The sequence below is a fragment of the Sorex fumeus genome, unplaced genomic scaffold (genome assembly GCF_029834395.1).
Source record: "Sorex fumeus unplaced genomic scaffold, SorFum_2.1 ptg000019l, whole genome shotgun sequence".
Classification (NCBI taxonomy): domain Eukaryota; kingdom Metazoa; phylum Chordata; class Mammalia; order Eulipotyphla; family Soricidae; genus Sorex; species Sorex fumeus.
Window position 1 is genome coordinate 154,917 of NW_026606076.1, and position 19,099 is coordinate 174,015.

General features: G+C 60.0%; 1 protein-coding gene across 1 annotated transcript; it reads right to left on the reverse strand.

Annotated features, from left to right (window-relative positions):
• Positions 1-274: 274 nt before the first annotated feature.
• Positions 275-17,404, reverse strand: RAB11B (RAB11B, member RAS oncogene family). The gene is made up of 5 exons (XM_056113202.1): positions 17,257-17,404; positions 5,631-5,826; positions 3,828-4,021; positions 1,575-1,655; positions 275-1,169 (listed from the first exon to the last, which is right to left on the reverse strand). The coding sequence occupies exons 1-5, from the start codon at positions 17,294-17,296 to the stop codon at positions 1,024-1,026; spliced, it is 657 nt and encodes a 218-aa protein (XP_055969177.1). The 5' UTR covers positions 17,297-17,404; the 3' UTR covers positions 275-1,023.
• Positions 17,405-19,099: the final 1,695 nt, after the last annotated feature.

Consider the following 19,099-nt stretch of genomic DNA (forward strand, 5'->3'; position numbering starts at 1 on the left):
AGGGGGGCATGGAAGGGGGTGTCCTGGGATCAGCTCAGCGGGGGACTGTGCTGGGCACTGCCTGGCCGAGAGAAAGAAAACAGAGGCGCGTGGACAGGAAGTCGGATTATACATTTCAGTAAGGGCACTGGCGAGGGGCGAGGGGAGTTGGGGGGGGTTTGCTAAGGGCAGAGATGAGGCCGGGAGGGCGACAGCGGCAGGTTGGGGGGGGGGGAGAGAGGGGAGGGAAGAGGGGTGGGGGGGGAGGGCGGGGAGAATAAGAGACCCGAGAGCTGGGGTTTGGCGTCATCTTACAAAGTGTATAAAGTATGTTTCTCTACAATCAACCGAAAACCAAACAGAAAAACGAAACCCAAGTCTACAAGAGCGTTATGTACAAAACAAGGAGATATTGCTTCATCGCCCAGACTCCTGACCAGACAGGGGTGGGGTGCGGGGTCGGGGTGGGGGGGTGGGGGAGACGAGACAGAGGGGGCATATTGGGTGGGGGGGGGTTTGGTGCGGGAGAGCACGCGCTCAGCGTGCGGGAAGAGGAGGCGGCTTCTCCCGCAGGCAGGTGCGGTGGTGGCTGGCTGGCGGGTCTGCTGGGGTGGGGGGAGCCCCCAGCGAGCGAGCGAGCGCCCCGCCGGCCTGGGTGCTCCCCGGAGGAGGAGAGGGTGCTGTGCCCTCCACCTGCAGCGGGGTTCGGGGTGCAGAGGCCAGCTGGGCAGGGCAGGGCAGGGCAGGGCAGGGCAGGGGTGGAGGTGTGGAATCTGCAGGTGGGGGGCCCACTCCGCCCTCCCGCCAAGAGGCCCCCTGGGAAGCACAGGGGCGATGGGTGGGGGTCAGGGGGGCTCCCAGCTTCCCGCTCGCCTTCTGTTCTTCCCGGGTGACCCCCCTCCACCACCACCACCACCACCCAGGCCAGGCCGGGCCGTCTGGAGCTTGCTGGGAGGGAGGGAGGGAGGACGGGGCTGGGTGGGGATTGGGGGCCACAGAGGAGGGGCGGGGCCGGGGCGGGGGTGGGGGGGTGGCCGAGGGTGGTCACAGGTTCTGACAACACTGCAGCCGGCTGGGCTTCTGGCCGTCCGTGGTGGGCGGGACGCTGATGTCCACCACGTTGTTGCCCGGTGATTCGTCGTGTGCTGCACGGTCGGCGATCTGCTTCTGGGACACGATGCGGTAGATCTCTGGGGGGGGGAGGGAGGCGTGAGCCACGGGACCCACAACGCACAGGGAGACCCCCGCCCCGGAGGGCTTTACTTTTTTGTTGTTGGTGTTTGGGCCCCACCTGGCGGTGCTCAGGGCTGACCCCTGGCTCTGCACTCAGGGAGTCACTCCTGGTGGTGCCCCGGGGGGCCCAATGGGGTACCCGGGGACCGAACCCCGGGTCAGATGCGTCTAAGGTCAGCGCCCCCTCCCTGCTGCACTGCAGCTCCGGCCCCGGGGCTCAAGGCTGGGACCCCCCCCCCCACGACGTCCAGGGCAGACCCCCTCCACCTGGCATCAGGCTGGCACCGAACTCCAGCACAGTGTCTGGGGTCAGTCAGGCGACGCACCAGGGGGCGCGGGGAGAGGGGTCCCACTGCAAGTACCTGTTAGGATGTTCTTAAACGCCTCCTCCACGTTGGTGGAGTCCAAGGCCGAGGTCTCGATGAAGGACAAATTGTTCTTTTCTGAAAGATCCGGGCATCTGCTCAAGGGCACTGGCGCCAGCTCGCTCACACGCGCACACGCACACACACACACACATCACACAGACACACAGACACACACACCACAGACACACACACCAGACACACACACACACCACAGACACACACACACCAGACACACACACACCACAGACACACACACCAGACACACACACACACCACAGACACACACACATACACCACAGACACACACACCAGACACACACACACCACAGACACACACACACCAGACACACACACACATCACAGACACACACACACCAGACACACACACATCACACAGACACACACACATCACACAGACACACACACACACCACAGACACACACACACACCACAGACACACACACGCCAGACACACACACACCACAGACACACACACACCAGACACACACACACATCACACAGACACACACACATCACACAGACACACACACACCACAGACACACACACACACCACAGACACACACACGCCAGACACACACACACAGACACACACGCACCAGACACACACACACCACACAGACACACACACACACCACAGACACACACACGCCAGACACACACACACACCACAGACACACACACACCAGACACACACACACAGACACACACACCAGACACACACACCACACAGACACACACACACACCACAGACACACACACGCCAGACACACACACACACCACAGACACACACACACCAGACACACACACACATCACACACACACACACCACAGACACACACACACCAGACACACACACATACACCACAGACACACACACCAGACAAACACACACCACAGACACACACACACCAGACACACACACACACCACAGACACACACACACCACAGACACACATACCACACACACACACACACCACAGACACACACACACCAGACACACACACACACCAGACACACACACACCAGACACACACACACATCACACAGACACACACACACACCACAGACACACACACACCAGACACACACACACACACACCAGACACACACACACCAGACACACACACACACATCACACAGACACACACACACCAGACACACACAGGCACCCACCCTCAACACCGGCCAGCACTCCAACCTACAGGCTTCGACGAAGAGAGTCAGGGACCCTCCCACCCCCCACCTCTGCCAACGGCACCAAGGTGCCCCCCCCAGGCCGAAACAGAACTGAAAAAAATGTGGCGGGCACCTCGGCGCACATCTGCGTCCCGTCACTGGGACACTGGCCACACAGGAAGTAGGACAGCGGAGAATGTGGGCCCCGCCCCCCCCAAGAGGGAGGCTAACAGAAAGGGCATTTGCTCTGCACACAGCTGACCCGGGTGCGATCCCCCAAGCCCCACCAGGAGTGATGCCAGAGTGCAGAGCCGGGAGTCAGTCCTGAGCGCCACCAAGTGAGCCCCCCAGAAGATGCAAAGAATATTGGGGGGTGGGGCTGGAGCGACAGCACAGCGGGTAGGGCGTTTGCCTTGCAACGCGGCTGACCCGGGTTCGATTCCCAGCATCCCATAGGGTCCCCTGAGCACCGCCAGGAGTAACTCCTGAGTGCAGAGCCATGAGTAACCCCTGTGCATCGCCAGGTGTGACCCCCCCCAAAAAAAAGTGAACTGGGTGAGGGGCTGGTCTCACTTGTACATAGCTTTGGCGGCCATGAGCCTGGTTTTATCCCTGGCATCACATATGGTCCCCCCACCACTCCCGAGTATGACCAGGGGTCATTCCTGGGCACAGAGCACCCCTGAACACTACTGGATGTGAGGGTGAGGGGGCTGGAGCGATAGCACAGCGGGGAGGGCGTTGGCCTTGCACGCGGCCGACCCGGGTTCGATTCCCAGCATCCCATATGGTCCCCCGAGCACCGCCAGGAGTAACTCCTGAGTGCATGAGCCAGGAGTCACCCCTGTGCATGGCCGGGTGTGACCCAAAAAGCAAAAATAAAATAAAATAAAATGCAATGCAATGCGGAGGTGGGGTGGAGGGCCTGGCTTCCTGGTACCCCCGAGCACCCCGCCTCCCGGATGCTGCTCTGAGGCCTCCTGACCGTGGGGCTCCTGGAACAGGGTGTGTGACAGGGGCCGGGGTGGGCGGCCCGGCCCCTCTCACCGGCAAAGGCGCGGGCTTCGTCGGTGGGCACAGCCCGCAGGTGGCGCAGGTCGCTCTTGTTGCCCACCAGCATGATGACGATGTTGCTGTCGGCGTGGTCCCGCAGCTCCTTCAACCAGCGCTCCACGTTCTCGTAGGTCAGGTGCTTGGCGATGTCGTACACCAGCAGCGCGCCCACCGCCCCGCGGTAGTACCTGCGCCGGCCGGCAGGAGGCGGGCGTGAGCCGCCACCGCCCCACCCCCTGGGAAAGCCCCGGGGCAGGGGGGCGGCTTGGGAGGGGGCGGCTCTGGGGCCAGAGGTCGGACACTCGCTGAGGAACCAGGTGGAGCAGCCGCCTGAGGGAAGGGCTTGCAGCTGGGCAAAAGCAGATGCCCAGGGGGCCAGGGCTTTGCCTTGCACGCGGCCGACCCGGGTTCGAACCCCGGCGTCCCATAGGGTTCCCCCCCGCCCCCCAGCACCTCCAGGAGTAATTCCTGAATGCAAAGCCAGGACTAACCCCTGAGCATTGCTGGGTGTGACCCAAAAAGCCAAAAAAAAAAAGCAGATGCCCAGGGCTGGAGCGGTAACACAGTGGGTAGGGCGGTTGCCTTGCACGCGGCCGACCCAGGTTCGATTCCCGGCAACCCATATGGTCCCCCGAGCACCGCCAGGAGTCATTCCTGAGTGTAGGAGTGCAGAGCCAGGAGTAACCCCTGTGCATCGCTGGATGTGACCCAAAAAAGCAAAAATAAATAAATAAATTAAATAAAAAAGCAGATGCCTGCTAAGATTAGCCCCTCAGGGTCGCAGAAGGACAACCCATCCCCCCACCCTAGGCATTAAGGAGCCTCAGAGGACAGCTGGTGACAGGGGACAGGGAGGACTGGTTCGGAGAGGTCCAAGAGCTACGGACATGGGGTGTTAGGCCTCTGGGCCGCCCCCAACGCTCAGACTCTGGGAGCCAGAGAAAAAGGACAGCGGGGAGGCTGGCACGCGACCGACCCAGATTAAAACCCCAGCATCCCATAGGGTCCCCCCCCCAAACCCAGCCAGGAGTGCTCCCTGAGCACAGGGCCAGGAGTCAGCCCCGAGCACCGCCAGCAGCGGCCCCCAAACAAAAACAAACCAATCGAAAAAAGGAATGAGGAGGGGCTGGAGCCATAGCAGAGCGGGGCGGCCAACCCGGGTTCGATTCCCAGCATCCCATAGGGTCCCCCGAGCACCGCCAGGATAATTCCTGAGTGCATGAGCCAGAAGGAACCCCTGTGCATCGCTGGGTTTGACCCAAAAAAGCAAAACAAAAATAGCAAAAGCAGGGGCTGGAGCATAGCACAGCGGGTAGGGCGTTTGCCCTGCACGCGACCGACCCGGGTTCGATTCCCAGCATCCCATAGGGTCCCCTGAGCTCTGCCAGGAGTCATTCCTGAGTGCATGGGCCAGGAGTGACCCCTGTGAGCCAAAAAGCAAAAAAAAAAAAAAAAAAGGAATGAGGAGAAGAAGGAGTCCTTAGTGCAGTGGGGTGAGGGCACCCGCCTTGCACGTGACTGACCCAGGTTTGGTCCCCAGCACCCCCTAGGGTCTCCCGAGCCCAGCCAGGAGTAAGCCCTGAGTGCTGAGCCGGGAGTCAGTCTTAAGCATCTCCAGGTGTGTCCCCCGACCCGGAAATAAAAGGAAGCGTTCAGATCCCAGCCCCCATAGTCCCTCGACAGGAGGGGGGCGCCGGGGCAGAGAGTCCCCGGGGACTGGCCCAGGGGCAGCCAGGCCGCTTCGGGGAGGGTGAGGGGATCCCCCCTTCCCCACCTCGTCCTCCTCCCGGGACTCACGCGGAAGTGATGGCGCGGTAGCGCTCCTGGCCGGCCGTGTCCCAGATCTGCGCCTTGATGGTCTTGCTGTCCACCTGGATGCTACGGGTGGCGAACTCCACGCCGATGGTGCTCTTGCTCTCCAGGTTGAACTCATTGCGGGTGAAGCGAGACAGCAGGTTGCTCTTCCCCACGCCCGAGTCCCCGATGAGCACCACTGCAGGGGAGGAGGGGGCGGGGAGGAGGGTGCAGGCAGAGACGAGGGTGAGAGCCCCGCCACCCTCCACTGCAGCAGCAGCAGCAGCAGCAGCCCGGCAGCCAGGAGGGAGCTGAGAGACCTTGGGCAGATCGCTTGCCCTCTCTGGGCCCCGGGAACTGTGTCCGGGAGGAGCCTCGGGGAGCAACCAGGCTGCCTGACCACTACCATCACTGCTATCTTCAGATCTCCACCACCCCTGATCTGGGTCCACACCCTGACCCAGGAGCAGTGCTAGGGGAGGACCCAGGGGCCACTGGCAGTGAAGCTCGGCCGGGCTGTACAGCCCTGACACTGTTAGGGGCACCACATGGTGCCCGGGATCAGACCCAGGGCCTTCGGCAGGCCATGCAAGCACTCAAACCCTTGGATTTTTGGTTTTATAAGGTGGGGCTACATCTCGCGGTGCTCAGGGCAGACTCCTGGCTCTGTGCTCGGGGATCACTTTTGGTGGGAGCCGGGGTGCCTTCTGCGATGCTGGGAATCAAACCTGTGTCAGCTGCGTGCCAGGCGAGTGCCCTCCCCGCTGTCCTGTCTCCGTCTGCCACCACTCCGGCCCTCTGAAGGTCTCCCCAGCCCCGCTTCCGGTGTGTGGAGTTCGACATCCCCATCCTGCACTGTCCCGGGGCCGTGGGGACGGGAACCCTCTGGGACAGAGCTGCCCAGCAGGGTCCCTCCCTTTCTCCCCAGCTGGCGCCTCCAAGGTCGCAGACACCCCAGGCTCTCCCCAGGCTGGCGGCCTTCCGGAGTCCCTGAATGGATGAGCGCCACCCTGGGCCTCTGTACTGTGCAGACAGACACCACAGGGAGTCCAGGGGACGGGGGCGTGGTAGGTGGCGGTGCCTGACATCCAGGAGGGATGGTCTGTCTGCTGCCCAGACCCCCTGCTATGAAGATTTTCCCATCACTGTGTCCCCACGCCTGGCTGTCCTCGCTGGGGCCCTTTGGAGGGGAGCGGGTTGAGTTTCCCTCCCCGCCCCGACCAGGGCTCAGGCAGCCAAAGACCTCCAGGACCAGCCACCACCATGCTGGGACCACTCTCCACACGCATGAAGGTACTGGCAGAGGAACAAAGGCATGCGGGTCCCGGGGCCGAGATCTCCAAGCCTACTCGGATTTGGGCCGAGCATCCTCCACCCAGATCCTCCAACTTCCAGTAGGCGAGGGTCACACCCACCAACTGGCCCCCTGGCGCCGCCGTGTAATCCCATCAACAGCCAAGACCCAGAGACTATAAAACCCAGCTCCCGGAAGCAACATCTTATCATCTCATTCCTACTTTGGACAACCTGGCAGGCTACCGAATGTCACCTGCCCACACGGCAGAGTCTGGCAAACTCCTCGTGGCGTCCCCAATATGCCAAATACCAGTAACAATGATGGGGTTCATTCTCCTAACCCTGAAAGAGCCTTGAATATGGCACTTTTTAAAAAAATCTCAGGGCTAGGACGAAGGAGACGTTACTGGGGCCTGCTTGAGGCAATCGACGAACAACAGGATGGTCGTGATCGTGATCGTGTGTCCAGATTCATTCATTCATATTCTCTCTCTCTCTTTGTGTGTGTGTGTGTGTGTGTGTGTGTGTGTATGTGTGTGTTTTGTTTTGTTTACTTGCAGGGGAGTGGGTTGGGTTTAGTGCCACGCCTGGCAGTGCTCAGGGACTACTACTCCTGGTTCTGTGGTCTGGGGTGACTCTGAGTGCTTGCTTCAGCATCCTTAGTCGGTGTCAGGGACCGAGCCCAGGTCAGACTCATAACAAGCAAGTGCCTGAGACCCCAGACCAGCCGCACCAGTCCCAGAGTGTCTGCCGGCCTTCCCTATCCGGGTACCACTCACTTATGCCCAAGGAAAGGTGATTCTCGGCGTGGTCACCAGGGGGCGTGCGCGATCCGGAATCCAGCAGGGACCCAGGGCCATGCACGCACACACAGATATGCATACACGAAGACACGCGTGCACACATGCACAGACATGAACTCATACGCATACACTCGCATATATGCCGGCACGCAGACATGCATATACACATGTGGACATATACGCACACATGCACACGGGCATCCTCGGTGTCCATCCGCACCCCCCCCACCTACCTACCTGCCCTTCTCCCGCCCCCCGCCCCAGCCTCCTTCCTAGGAACCGGCGCTGCTGTGTCCACCCAGTCCTTGGCCTTCCCCAGGCACCCACGGGGCTCCAGCCCCCCCCATCCTTCCTGGGGGGCACCCCGATGGAGGAAAGGAGGGGGCTCCCCAGCACCCCTCTCACGCCCACGCCCACTCTCCGCATCCACGCCCATCTGCAACGCAGGGCTGATGTCCTTGTCAGACTGGGGACACAGCCTGTTGGTTCCCTGGGGCACACAGGAAGGGCCCCATCCAGTTCCAGAGCACGCACGTAGGGGCTGGAGCGATAGCACAGCGGGGAGGGCGTTTGCCTTGCACGCGGCCGACCCGGGTTCGATTCCCAGCATCCCATTGGGTCCCCCGAGCACCGTCAGGAGTCATTCCTGAGTGCAGAGCCAGGAGGAACCCCTGAGCGTTGCTGGGTGTGATCCAAAAAGAAAAACAAAACAAAACAAAAAAGAACACGCACATATCTCACTGCACAAACCAGCTTTGGGGTCCAGAGCTCCACTCCCCCCCATCCTGGCCCCCCTTCATCCTCATGAGGTAGACGCTCTCAAATCCAGAAGAAGAACCGCCGCTTCCGGGTCTGCATGGAGAAAGCGCCCCTGTGCCACCTCCCTCGGCCAGAACTAAGGCCCATAGCTGGCACCGCCGGACAGCAGGGAAGGCCTTGAACACGGCTGACCCAGGTTCGATCCCCGGGACCCCAGAGGGTCCCCTGAGCCCCGCCAAGAGTGATTCCTGAGTGCAGAACCAGGAGTCAGCTCTGAGCCTTGCCCCAGACACAGACAGGGACAAGGCCAACGTCTGAGCAGGTGTAGGGGCCCGCCCACCAGGCCCAGGGTCCTCACACAGGAAGATGGCCTTGGCGGGACTGGAACCAGTATTTCCTGGGTCCAGGGCTGAGATCGGGGCTCTGGCTTTGGCTCCTTCTGTCCCACTAGCCAGGAGGACATGCTGACCCCAAGGAGGGCTGTCAAACTCGTACGCAGCCTTCAAAACCCACGGCCGGGGCTAGGGCTTGGCTGGAGAGCATCTGTCTTTGCAGGGGGTGAGGCCTTGGGGTGTATGTACCAGTGTCAGAAAATAATTTATTCTTTTTTAATTTCTTATTTAATCTTTGTTCCTGGGCTACACCCAGTGGTGCTCGGGGTTTCCTTCTGGCCCTGCGCTCAGGATCCGGCCCCTGAAAGAAAATGATTTCGAGGGGCTGGAGCGATAGCACAGCGGGTAGGGCGTTTGCCTTGCACGCGGCCGACCCGGGTTCGATTCCCAGCATCCCATGTGGTTCCCTGAACACCGTCAGGGCTGATTCCTGAGTGCAGAGCCAGGAGCAGTCCCTGTGCATCGCCGGGTGTGACCCAAAAAGAGAAAAAAATAAGATTTCAAAAAACCAAAACTCCAGGGGGCCGGAGCGATGGAACATCTGGTGGGTGAGGGCGTTTGTCTTGCACACGGCCGACTGGTTTTCGATCCTCTGCATCCCTTGGGGTCCTCCAAGCACCACCAGGAGAGCCAGGAGGAAGCCCTGAGCATTGCTGAGCGTGGTTCAAACTACAACTGGCAAAATAATAATAATAATAATAATAGGGGCTGACTCGTGGGAAGGGGGACGTTCCTGGCTCGTCCTTCACACCCTTCTAAGATCATGAGTTGCCCCCCACGAGCGGCTCTCCAGCACGGCCATAACACCAGACGCACAGAAACCAATCTCATAATTATCTGACTCTTAGCAGAAATACTTCCGGGCTTAATAAGTAAAATACCAGAAATCCGACATCATTTAATTCTTGTGACCAGCTGTAGAAAAACAAATTATCTCACAATGCCTTTTCAGCAGGTCTGATTTGGGGGTGTAAACTCTAAATAATAATGGTGCATCTTTTGTCGAAACAATGAATCTAATCAAAGTAGATAGAGTGTTAACTAGAATTCATCTCCCTCACAGGCATTGGGAGGGCTGGGGGGGAGGGTTTATTGGGGTTCTTCGTGGTGAAAAATAAGTATTGGTAAAGGGAAAGGTGTTTGATGATCGCATGGCCGAGACTTAAACCTGAAAGCTTTGTAACTTTTCCCAGAGTGAGCCGATAAATAAATTAATTAATTAAAAAGTAATAATAATAATAATAGGGGCCGGAACGATAGCACAGCGGGTAGGGCTTGCATACAGCCTACCCCGGGTTTGGTCCCCAGCATCCCATAGGGTCCCTCAAGTACTTCTGGGAGTGATTCCTGAGTGCAGAGCCAGGAGTCAGCCCTGAGCATCACCGGGTGTGACCCAAAAAGCAAAAACAGAACAAAACAAAAAAGTAGCACTGTAAGGGCTGGAGCAATAGCACAGCGGGGAGGGCGTTTGCCTTGCACGCGGCCGACCCGGGTTCGATTCCCAGCATCCCATAGGGTCCTCCGAGCACCGCCAGGAGTGATTCCTGAGTGAAAAACCAGGAGTAACCCTTGAGCATCGCCAGGTGTGACCCAAAAAGCAAAAAAACAAAACAAAACAAAACAAAAAAGTAGCACTGTAGTACTGTCCTCCCATTATTCATCGATTTGCTCGAGCGGGCACCAGTAACTTCTCCATTGTTGTTACCATTTTTGGCATATTGAATATGCCACGGGGAGCTTGCCAGGCTCTGCCGTGTGGGCGGGATCCTTTCGGTAGCTTGCCGGGCTCTCCGAGAGGGAGAGGGATGGAAGAATCGAAGGAATCGAACCCGGGTTGGCCGTGTGCAAGGCAAACGCCCTACCTGCTGTGCTATCGCTCCGCCGAAACAAAAAAAAGTAATAATAATAATTAAAAAAGAAAAAAACGAGGGGCTGGAGCGACCGCACAGCGGGGAGGGCATTTGCCTTGCACGCAGCCGACCCGGGTTCAATTCCCAGCATCCCATAGGGTCCCCGGGGCACCGCCAGGAGTCATTCCTGAGTGCAGAGCCAGGAGGAAGCCCTGAGCATCGGCTGGGTGTGACCCAAAAAGGAAAAAGAAAAAAAGGAACAAAAACAAAACCCCAGGGGGTGAGACCTGCCTCTTCCCAGAACCACACGCCTGGGCTGGCCCATGAGGCCCGGGATGCAGCCACAACCTCAAGCAACACCAGGTCACCGAATCTGCCAAAGAGGGAGCAGCTGAGAAGATAGGCAGGGGGAGACTGAGGCCAGCCAGGTGGGCAAGACTGAAGATTGGGGAGGGGGGGCCCACCCCACCCCTTACCTGCTTCCCCCCAGAAGCTGCCCGTGGGGGGAAAGGAGGGTCCCCTGAAGTCACTAACTGTCCCCCCTCTCCACCTTGGTCAGACAGAGCAGCCTAAGATACTGTGTTTGTTTTGAGGGGGGGTCACACCCAGCAATGCACAGGAGTTACTCCTGGTTCATGCACTCAGGAATGACTCCTGGCGGTGCTCGGGGGACCCATGGGATGCTGGGAATCGAACCCGGGTCGACCACGTGCAAGGCAAACGCCCTCCCCGCTGTGCTATCGCTCCAGCCCCTGGTTTTACTTTTTTTTTTTTTTTTTTTGAGCCACATCGGACTGTGCTCAGAGGTAGCTCCTGGCTCGGTGCTCAGGGAGCACTCGTGGTGGGGTTCGGGAGACCCTCTGGGGTGCCCGGGATGGAAGTAGGGTTCAGCTGTCTACAGTGCAACCCTCTGGATGACGGCTCCAGCCCCATGGGGAGGGGACACACACCTCAGCCACCCCCACCCCTACCGACGTCCTCGGCCCCTCCAGCGGGGCCCAGATTCCTTGGTTTATGGCTCACAGGCACGTGCCGAGGCCAGGGGCAAAGGTGGCCACAGGAGAAGCGACACTGGCCCGCTGCGGTCTGGGAGCCCGAAAGGGCCCCTGAGGACAGGCCCCTGGCACTGCACAAAAGTTGGCGGCACCGCTTGGAAGTGCCTGCAACCACATAACCCCTCCCGGCCAGCACTGCCCGAGCCAAGCACGCCAGACTGGCAACACCAAATAGCTCGGGGCCCCCTCTGGGAGAGGGAGGACCCACAGGGCTGGAGCATCCCTGCAGGGGGTGGGGTGGGAGGGCAGTTGTCCAGGCCTGCTGCCTCCTCCAGGACGCCCTCCATGATCTGATCGGCTAGGGTGAGGGTATGGGGAGGGGGGGGGTGGCGGGGGCAGGGGCTGGATCGGGCCTGAGTGGGATCCCCCAGAAAAAAATCAGAGGGCCAAGGAGAAAGGAGGCCAAAGCTGGGACACAGGTACAAAGCTGCTTGGATGGGGCCGGAGCGATAGCACAGCGGGGAGGGCGTTTGCCTTGTGCATTGCCGGGTGTGACCCAAAAAGAAAAAAAAAAAACTGAAAAATAAACCTCGACTACATGCGTCCCTGACTCCTCCCAGCTCCTGGGTCTGGTGGGCCCCTTCCCAGTGGTGCTCCCCACTGCCCCCTCAAGACCCTCCTCCCCCGACTTACTGCTAAAAAAAGGGAAAGAGGCAGCACCCACAATGTTGTCTCGTGGCCCCAAGTTATGTTCTGGTCCCCCCTTCTACAGAGCAAAGGGCCACGCCACTGTCCCAACCAGGAATCCGCCATCCTCCAGAGTGAGAATATCATGGAGAACCGCTGGATCACAGGGAACAGTCAGTGCAAAGGCCCTGAGGCAGAGCTGGAGAGACGGTGCAGGGGGTTTCAACACTGGCCTTGCACGTGGCTGAACTGGATTTGATCCCCAACACCCCACAGTGATAAAATGCCACCAGGCGTGATCCCTGAGCACAGAGCCAGAAGTCAGCCCTGGGCAATGCTGGGTCCAGCCCTTTTGGAAAACAGTGTGGGGACATCTCAAAAAAAAAACCTTAAGGGGGCTGGAGCGATAGCACAGCTGGGAGGGCGTTTGCCTTGCACACGGCCGACCTGGGTTCGATTCCCAGCATCCATTATCGTCCCCTGAGCATTGCCAGGAGAAATTCCCGAGTGCAGAGCCAGGAGTAACCCCTGTGCCTTGCCGGGTGTGACCCAAAAAGCTAAACAAAAACAGAAACAAAAAAAAACCCTTAAGGGGGCTAGACCAATAGCACAGCGGGTAGGGCATTTGCCTTGAATGCAGCCGACCTGGGTTCGATTCCCAGCATCCCATATGGTCCCCCAAGCACGGCCAGGAGTAATTCCTGAGTGAAGAGCCAGGAGTAACCCCTGAGCATTGCTGGGTGTGACCCAAAAAAGCAAAAAAAAAAAAAAAAAAAAACTGCTTGGAAAGGGGAGCCGACAGGTCTGGAGCAGTGGGCACTGGGGGAGGGGCAGGGCGGGGACCCCTGGACCCCTGAGAGGGCTGGGGAGTTACTTGCAAGGCAGAAAGGGGCTAGCCCCCACCCCGGGGGCGGGGGGGCAGGTCAGTTCCTCAGGAGCCAGCCAGCCGCACCCCGTTTCCGAGAAGGGCCTCTCCCGGGACAGCGGCCCTGCACGCGCCCCACGTCCGCCCTCCAGCCAGGTCCCCGGGGGGCCGGGGGCCTGGTCACCTCAGAGAAGGCAGGGGTGCCCCCCCCCAACCCGATCGGGCAGCAGGCAGAGTCCACAGGAGAAATGTGAGCTGCTATAATTAGGCCCCAATAAACACGCCCGGGTCCTCCTGGGGAAAGGCGGGAGGAACCCAGGGGACCTGGGGTCAGCAGGGAGCCAGGGGCCAGCGTGGCCACCAGGAAGAAAGCATTGGCAGGGGCGGGAGGGACAGGCTTGGGGGCGGGGGCAGTGCTGGGGGGGAGGCGGAGGCCTCTGGGTCAAGGGCAGGGCCGGGAAGGTGACCAGGCCTGGGGGGAGCCCGGCTAGGATGGTGGACGGGGGTGTGAAACGGCACCTGGCTGAGGACGGACTGACACTCCTGTAACCCCGCAGGGTCCCCCAAGCCCCGCCAGGACCCCTGAGCATAGGACAGAGGTCAGCCCTGAGCACTGCCTGTGGTACCAAAATCAGAAAGAGAAAGAGAGGGGGGAGAGAGAGAGAGAGAGAGAGAGAGGCTGGAGCGATAGCACAGCGGGTAGGGCGTTTGCCCTGCACGCGGCCGACCCGGGTTCGATTCCCAGCATCCCATAGGGTCCCCTGAGCACCGCCAGGGGTAATTCCTGAGCGCAGAGCCAGGAGTGACCCCTGAGCATCGCCGGGTGTGACCCAAAAAAAAAAAGAGAGAGAGAGAGAGAGAACCAGCAACCCCTCCGGGCACCCCCTCCCCCAACGGGGAGGGGAAAGTGAATCCTCTGGAATCTTCCAGCAGGGTGGGCTCTTGGACACCTGCTAGTACCTCAGCCTGACCTCATTCTGTAGGCGATGGGGGGGTCACAGGTCTCGGGGAGCCCCCCGAATCCACCCCACAGTTCTGCCCACCCTGCTGGCGGCAAATGCCCGCCTGCTGCCGGACTCTTAAGTTTTGCCAAAGTCCACACGGATGTTCCTGTTTCAGAGAGTGAAACGGAGGAAACTGAAGTTCAAAAATGGGGAGTGGGGAGCGGGGGGGGGAGAAAGGAGAGGACAGCAGGGAGGGTGCTGGCCTTGCACGAGGCAAACCCAGGTTTGAGTCCCCAGCATCCTATAGGGTGCCCCGAGCACCCGACAGGAGGAGTGATTCCTGAGCGCAGAGCCAGGACTAACCCCTGAGCACTGCAGGGTGTGGCCCCCATGCAAACAAACAACAAAAAAACAAACATAAAAACCCTATCATAGGGGCTGGAGCGATAGCACAGCGGGTAGGGCGTTGGCCTTGCACGCGGCCGACCCAGGTTCGATTCCCAGCATCCCATATGGTCCCCCGAGCACCGCCAGGGGTAATTCCTGAGTGCAGAGCCAGGAGGAACCCCTGTGCATCGCTGGGTGTGACCCAAAGAAAAGCAAAAAAACAAAATAAAACCCTATCATAGGGGCTGGAGAGATAGCACGGCGGGTAGGGCGTTTGCTTTGCACACGGCTGACCCGGGTTCGATTCCCAGCATCCCATATGGTCCCCCGAGCACCACCAGGGGTAATTCCTGAGTGCAGAGCCAGGAGGAACCCCTGTGCATCGCCGGGTGTGACCCAAAAAAGCCAAAAAAAAAAAATTAAAAAAAAAAAAAGGTCTATCATCATCACAGAGAGGTACAGGGGGAGCCTGTAACAATTCCATCAGGTCCAGCAAGCATCAGGGATAAAATCCCGGATGACGGTTTTTGGGCACCGGTGACTGCCCCAGGTGGACTTACTAGCCTGCCCGCGGGAGGCCAGTGGGGCAGGCGGGAGCCCCTCCTGTGCACGCGCGCCCCTCACGCATGTGCCCGCGTCACGCAGGGTGGACGCGGGGTATTTTGCAGCCCGCGGCCTGGGGACCTGCGTGCAGCTGCTCCGTTGCCCCTGACCCACTAACCGGAGCTCTGGGAACAGACTTCAAGGAAATAGCCCAAAGGGCAGCAAGATGTACGAACGCCCGGGAGGTGCGGGGTTATTTATAACAGGCCACGTTCGAGGACATCCAGTGGGGATGACCACAAAAGCAGGGGGAGGGGAGGAGGCCAGACACATACACACACACACACACACACACACACACACACACACACACGCTGCCCTGGAAGGACCCGGAGGACACGTCTCTGCAGGCAGGCCCAGGCGACCAGCACAACCCAAGGCTGGGGTCCACCTGATCCCAGTGACTTCCCAAAGCTCCCCCACCTTTATGGTGAGACCGGACCACCCACCCACCCCCACTACCCACACCGCCGCCCAACAACAGGAGCACCGCCTTTGTGCTTGTTTGGGGGGGCCACAGCGCAGCACTGCTTGGGGCTGACTCCTGGCTCTGTGCCCAGGAATCATTCCCTAGTAGGCTCTGGGGGGGGCCCTGTGGGATGCTGGGGATCGAACCCGGGTCGGCGCATGCAAGGCAAACGCCCTCCCCTATGGGCTCCAGCCCCAACAACAAGACCTCAGGGCAGATGCTGAGAGACCACCTGGCCTCGCCCTCTGCGGGGAAGCTTGAGGCCACGTGGATACTCCAGGTTGGAAGCGCCTTGCCACCCTCAGGCCACATCTCCAGGAACCCCAGGGTGCCTCCCCCTGCCAGTCTCAAGATGTTGCGTATCCGGGCTGGATAGTACAGCGGGTAGGGTGTTTGCCTTGCACGCGGCCGACCCGGGTTCGATTCCCAGCATCCCATAGGGTCCCCTGAGCGCTGCCAGGAGTAACTCCTGAGTGCAGAGCCAGGAGTAGCCCCTGTGCATCGCCGGGTGTGACCCAAAAAGCCAAAAAATATATAAATAAAATAAATAAATTCTTGGGGTTGGAGAGATAGCACAGCGGGTAGGGCATTTGCCTTGCACGCCGCTGTCCCAGGTTCAATTCCCAGCATCCCATAGGGTCCCCTGAGCACCGCCAGGGGTAATTCCTGAATGCAGAGCCAGGAGAAGCCCCTGTGCATCGCCGGGTGTGACCCAAAAAAGCAAAAAAAAAAAAAAAGTTTCAGATAAGGGTGGGGAAATAGTACAGAGAGGTAGGAAGTCTGCCAGGCTGACCTAGATTCAATTTTCAGCATCCCGTAGGGTCCTCCAAGTCCCGCCAGGAGTGGGCTCCTGGCGGTGCTCAGGGGGACCCTACGGGAGGCTGGGAATCGAACCCGGGTCAGCCGCGTGCAAGGCAAACGCCCTCCCCGCTGTGCTATCGCTCCAGCCCCTCAACGGAGAGCTTTGCTGATCCTTGCTATAGGTCACCACCTGGCCAGGATTCAGTCGCCCCTAGAGGCGCCCCGAAGCGCGCTCCGAGTCCAGAGGGATCCCCCCAAAACTAGCACAAACCTCTGCAACCGGCCGCCTGGTCCCCTCCGCCCTTCCGCGGGCTCCGCCCCCAGCCGCACTTCAGCCAATCAGGACCCGGCTCCCCCACCGACTCAGGAGCCCCGCCCAGCGAGCCCCGCCCCATCCGAGGACACGCCCACCGCTCGCTGGCCCCGCCCCCACGCTAACGGCGCTGGCCACCCGGCCCGACCCGCCAAAGGCTGCGGAGGCCCCGCCCCCTGCTCACAGCCCCGCCCCCCGAGGCCTCGCCCACCGCCCCAGGCTCCGCCCCCTCCGGGCCCCGGCTCCACCCAGGGTCCTGGGGCCTCCCTGGGCTTCCAGCACCGGACAGCCGCGCACACGGGCCCAAATTGATGGAGCCCGGCCTGTCCCATCCCTGCCGGCGGCTGCCTCACCCTCCGCGCCCCGCGCCCCACTCTCTGACTTGGGCCCAGGGTCCGTGGAGCGTAGCCCCGGCCGGCCGCCTGGCCACCACCCCCTCGCCCGTCGGAGCCCCACTGTCCGCACCTTTGAATAGGTAGTCGTACTCGTCGTCCCGGGTCCCCATTGTCCTGGCGCTTCCGGCGGGATCGGCGACTCCGCAGCCCCACCACAAACACCCGACGGGGGCGGAGCCGGCGCCGCGCCGAGCGGCGGCCAGCTAGCCAATCAGCGGCGGGCGGCGTGGCGACCGGCACTCAGGGCAGCCAATCGGAGGGCACCTCGGCGCCTCGGAGGTGGGAGCCGCCTGGGGTCCGCCCACCTCGCCCTCGGTCTCCTGGAGAAAGGCGGAAGGAATGCGGACCTTTCTGAAGTGACGGGCGCGCCAGCCTATCAGAAGCGGGCCCGGGAGGAGGGGGCGGAAGAGCCGAGAGAGGGAAGAGATTGACAGGGCAGCCAGCCAATCGGAGGCGCGATCCCCGCCTCCCCCGCCCGCGGGCTTGTCCTGGAAGGAGAATCGGAGCACGTCCAGGTGATGTTACGCGGGGCACCGACCTGATGACGTCATAGGTCAATGCGCGGTTGCCGTCCCGCTTCTTAGAAAAAATAGGACCGCTCCTTTTCCACGGTGGTCTCAAATGTTCCCTCTTTTCCTACGTTGTAATCTTAGCCCTGCTCCGGTGATTCAAGGATGCTGCCTCAGTTTCTTCCTCTGTAGATCGGGAAAGAAGCTCACCTCATGGGAACTTTTATTTAAATGGCTTTTCGGGCCACGCCGGGCGGTCCTCTGGGCTTGACTCCTGGATCTGGGCTCGGGGGACGTTTTGATGCCCCGTGATCGAACCCGGGTCAGCCGCATGCAAAATAAGCGCCATCCCCAATGCATTTTCTTTCTTTTTTTTTTTTTTTTTGCTTTTTTGCGTCACACCCGGATGCTCAGGGGTTACCCCTGGCTCATGCACTCAGGAATTACACCTGGCGGTGCTCGGGGGACCATGGGAATCGAACCTGTGTGGGCCACGTTGGCTGCATGCAAGGCAAACGCCCTACCGCTGTGCTATCACTCTCCCCGCCCCACTGCATTTTCTGACCTAAACCTTGTCCCGCGCAAGCCCATGCAACTGGCTCCTTTTCTGTCCCGGGCGGTGGCCAGGTGGGACAGCGACCTGGTTATCAGTGCCGAAATGCAGTTCCCGCCGCCGCCACCAGGGTTGACTCGCCCAGGACACAGTGCTGCTGGAATGCCATCCTTCCTACTGTACAATTGTCGCCCTTCCTTGAAAACTGACCCCAGAGCCGTTTGCACCTTTAAGCCTCTTCTACTGTCTGGGCTATACCCACCTCCACCACCCCCACCCAGCATAGGTCATAGTAGCAATAATAGTATCAGCGATGACGGCTAATGTTTCGCCGTGCACACATGGTGTCTGGTTCCAAGGAATTCTTAAGGGCAGTGACTGTATTCAGATCCAGTCCCGAGGGTGATGAGAAGCGTAACAAAAACGTTCCGCATTTTGCAGACGCAGAAACTGAACCTGGAGAGTTTTGAAAATCACTTCCCCGGAGAAAGGTCTGGACTCAGATCTCCAGTTCTGTGGGCCCGGCAAGAAGCTTCAAGGCCAACCAACAGCAACTATCTGGCTTTGTAGAAAGTTCTGGGCTCCACCCTGCAGCCATGCAAACTCCAAAGTCCGGGCTTGAGAGTCAGTCCAGTGGGGAGGGCGCTTGTCTTGCATGTGGCTGACTGGATTCCATCCCTAGCACCCCATATGGTCTCCAAGGCCCATCAGGAGTGATCCCTGAGAGGCAGAGCCAGGAGAAAGCCCTGAGCACAGCTGGATGAGGTCCTAAAACAAAACAAAACAAAAAACCACAAAACCAGGACACCTAAGTCCTATCAAAAGTGCATGGAAAAAAAATCCAATTCAGG

Bases quoted from the DNA above. Each gene is read 5' to 3' on its own strand.
- RAB11B (XM_056113202.1), bottom strand. From the start codon at position 17,296: ATGGGGACCCGGGACGACGAGTACGACTACCTATTCAAAG. The intron at 1,656-3,827 runs GTGAGAGGGGCC...CGGATCTTTCAG, and splicing joins CGAAGCCCGCGCCTTTGCCG to AAAAGAACAATTTGTCCTTC. The intron at 1,170-1,574 runs GTACTTGCAGTG...TCCCCCCCCCAG, and splicing joins GTTTAAGAACATCCTAACAG to AGATCTACCGCATCGTGTCC.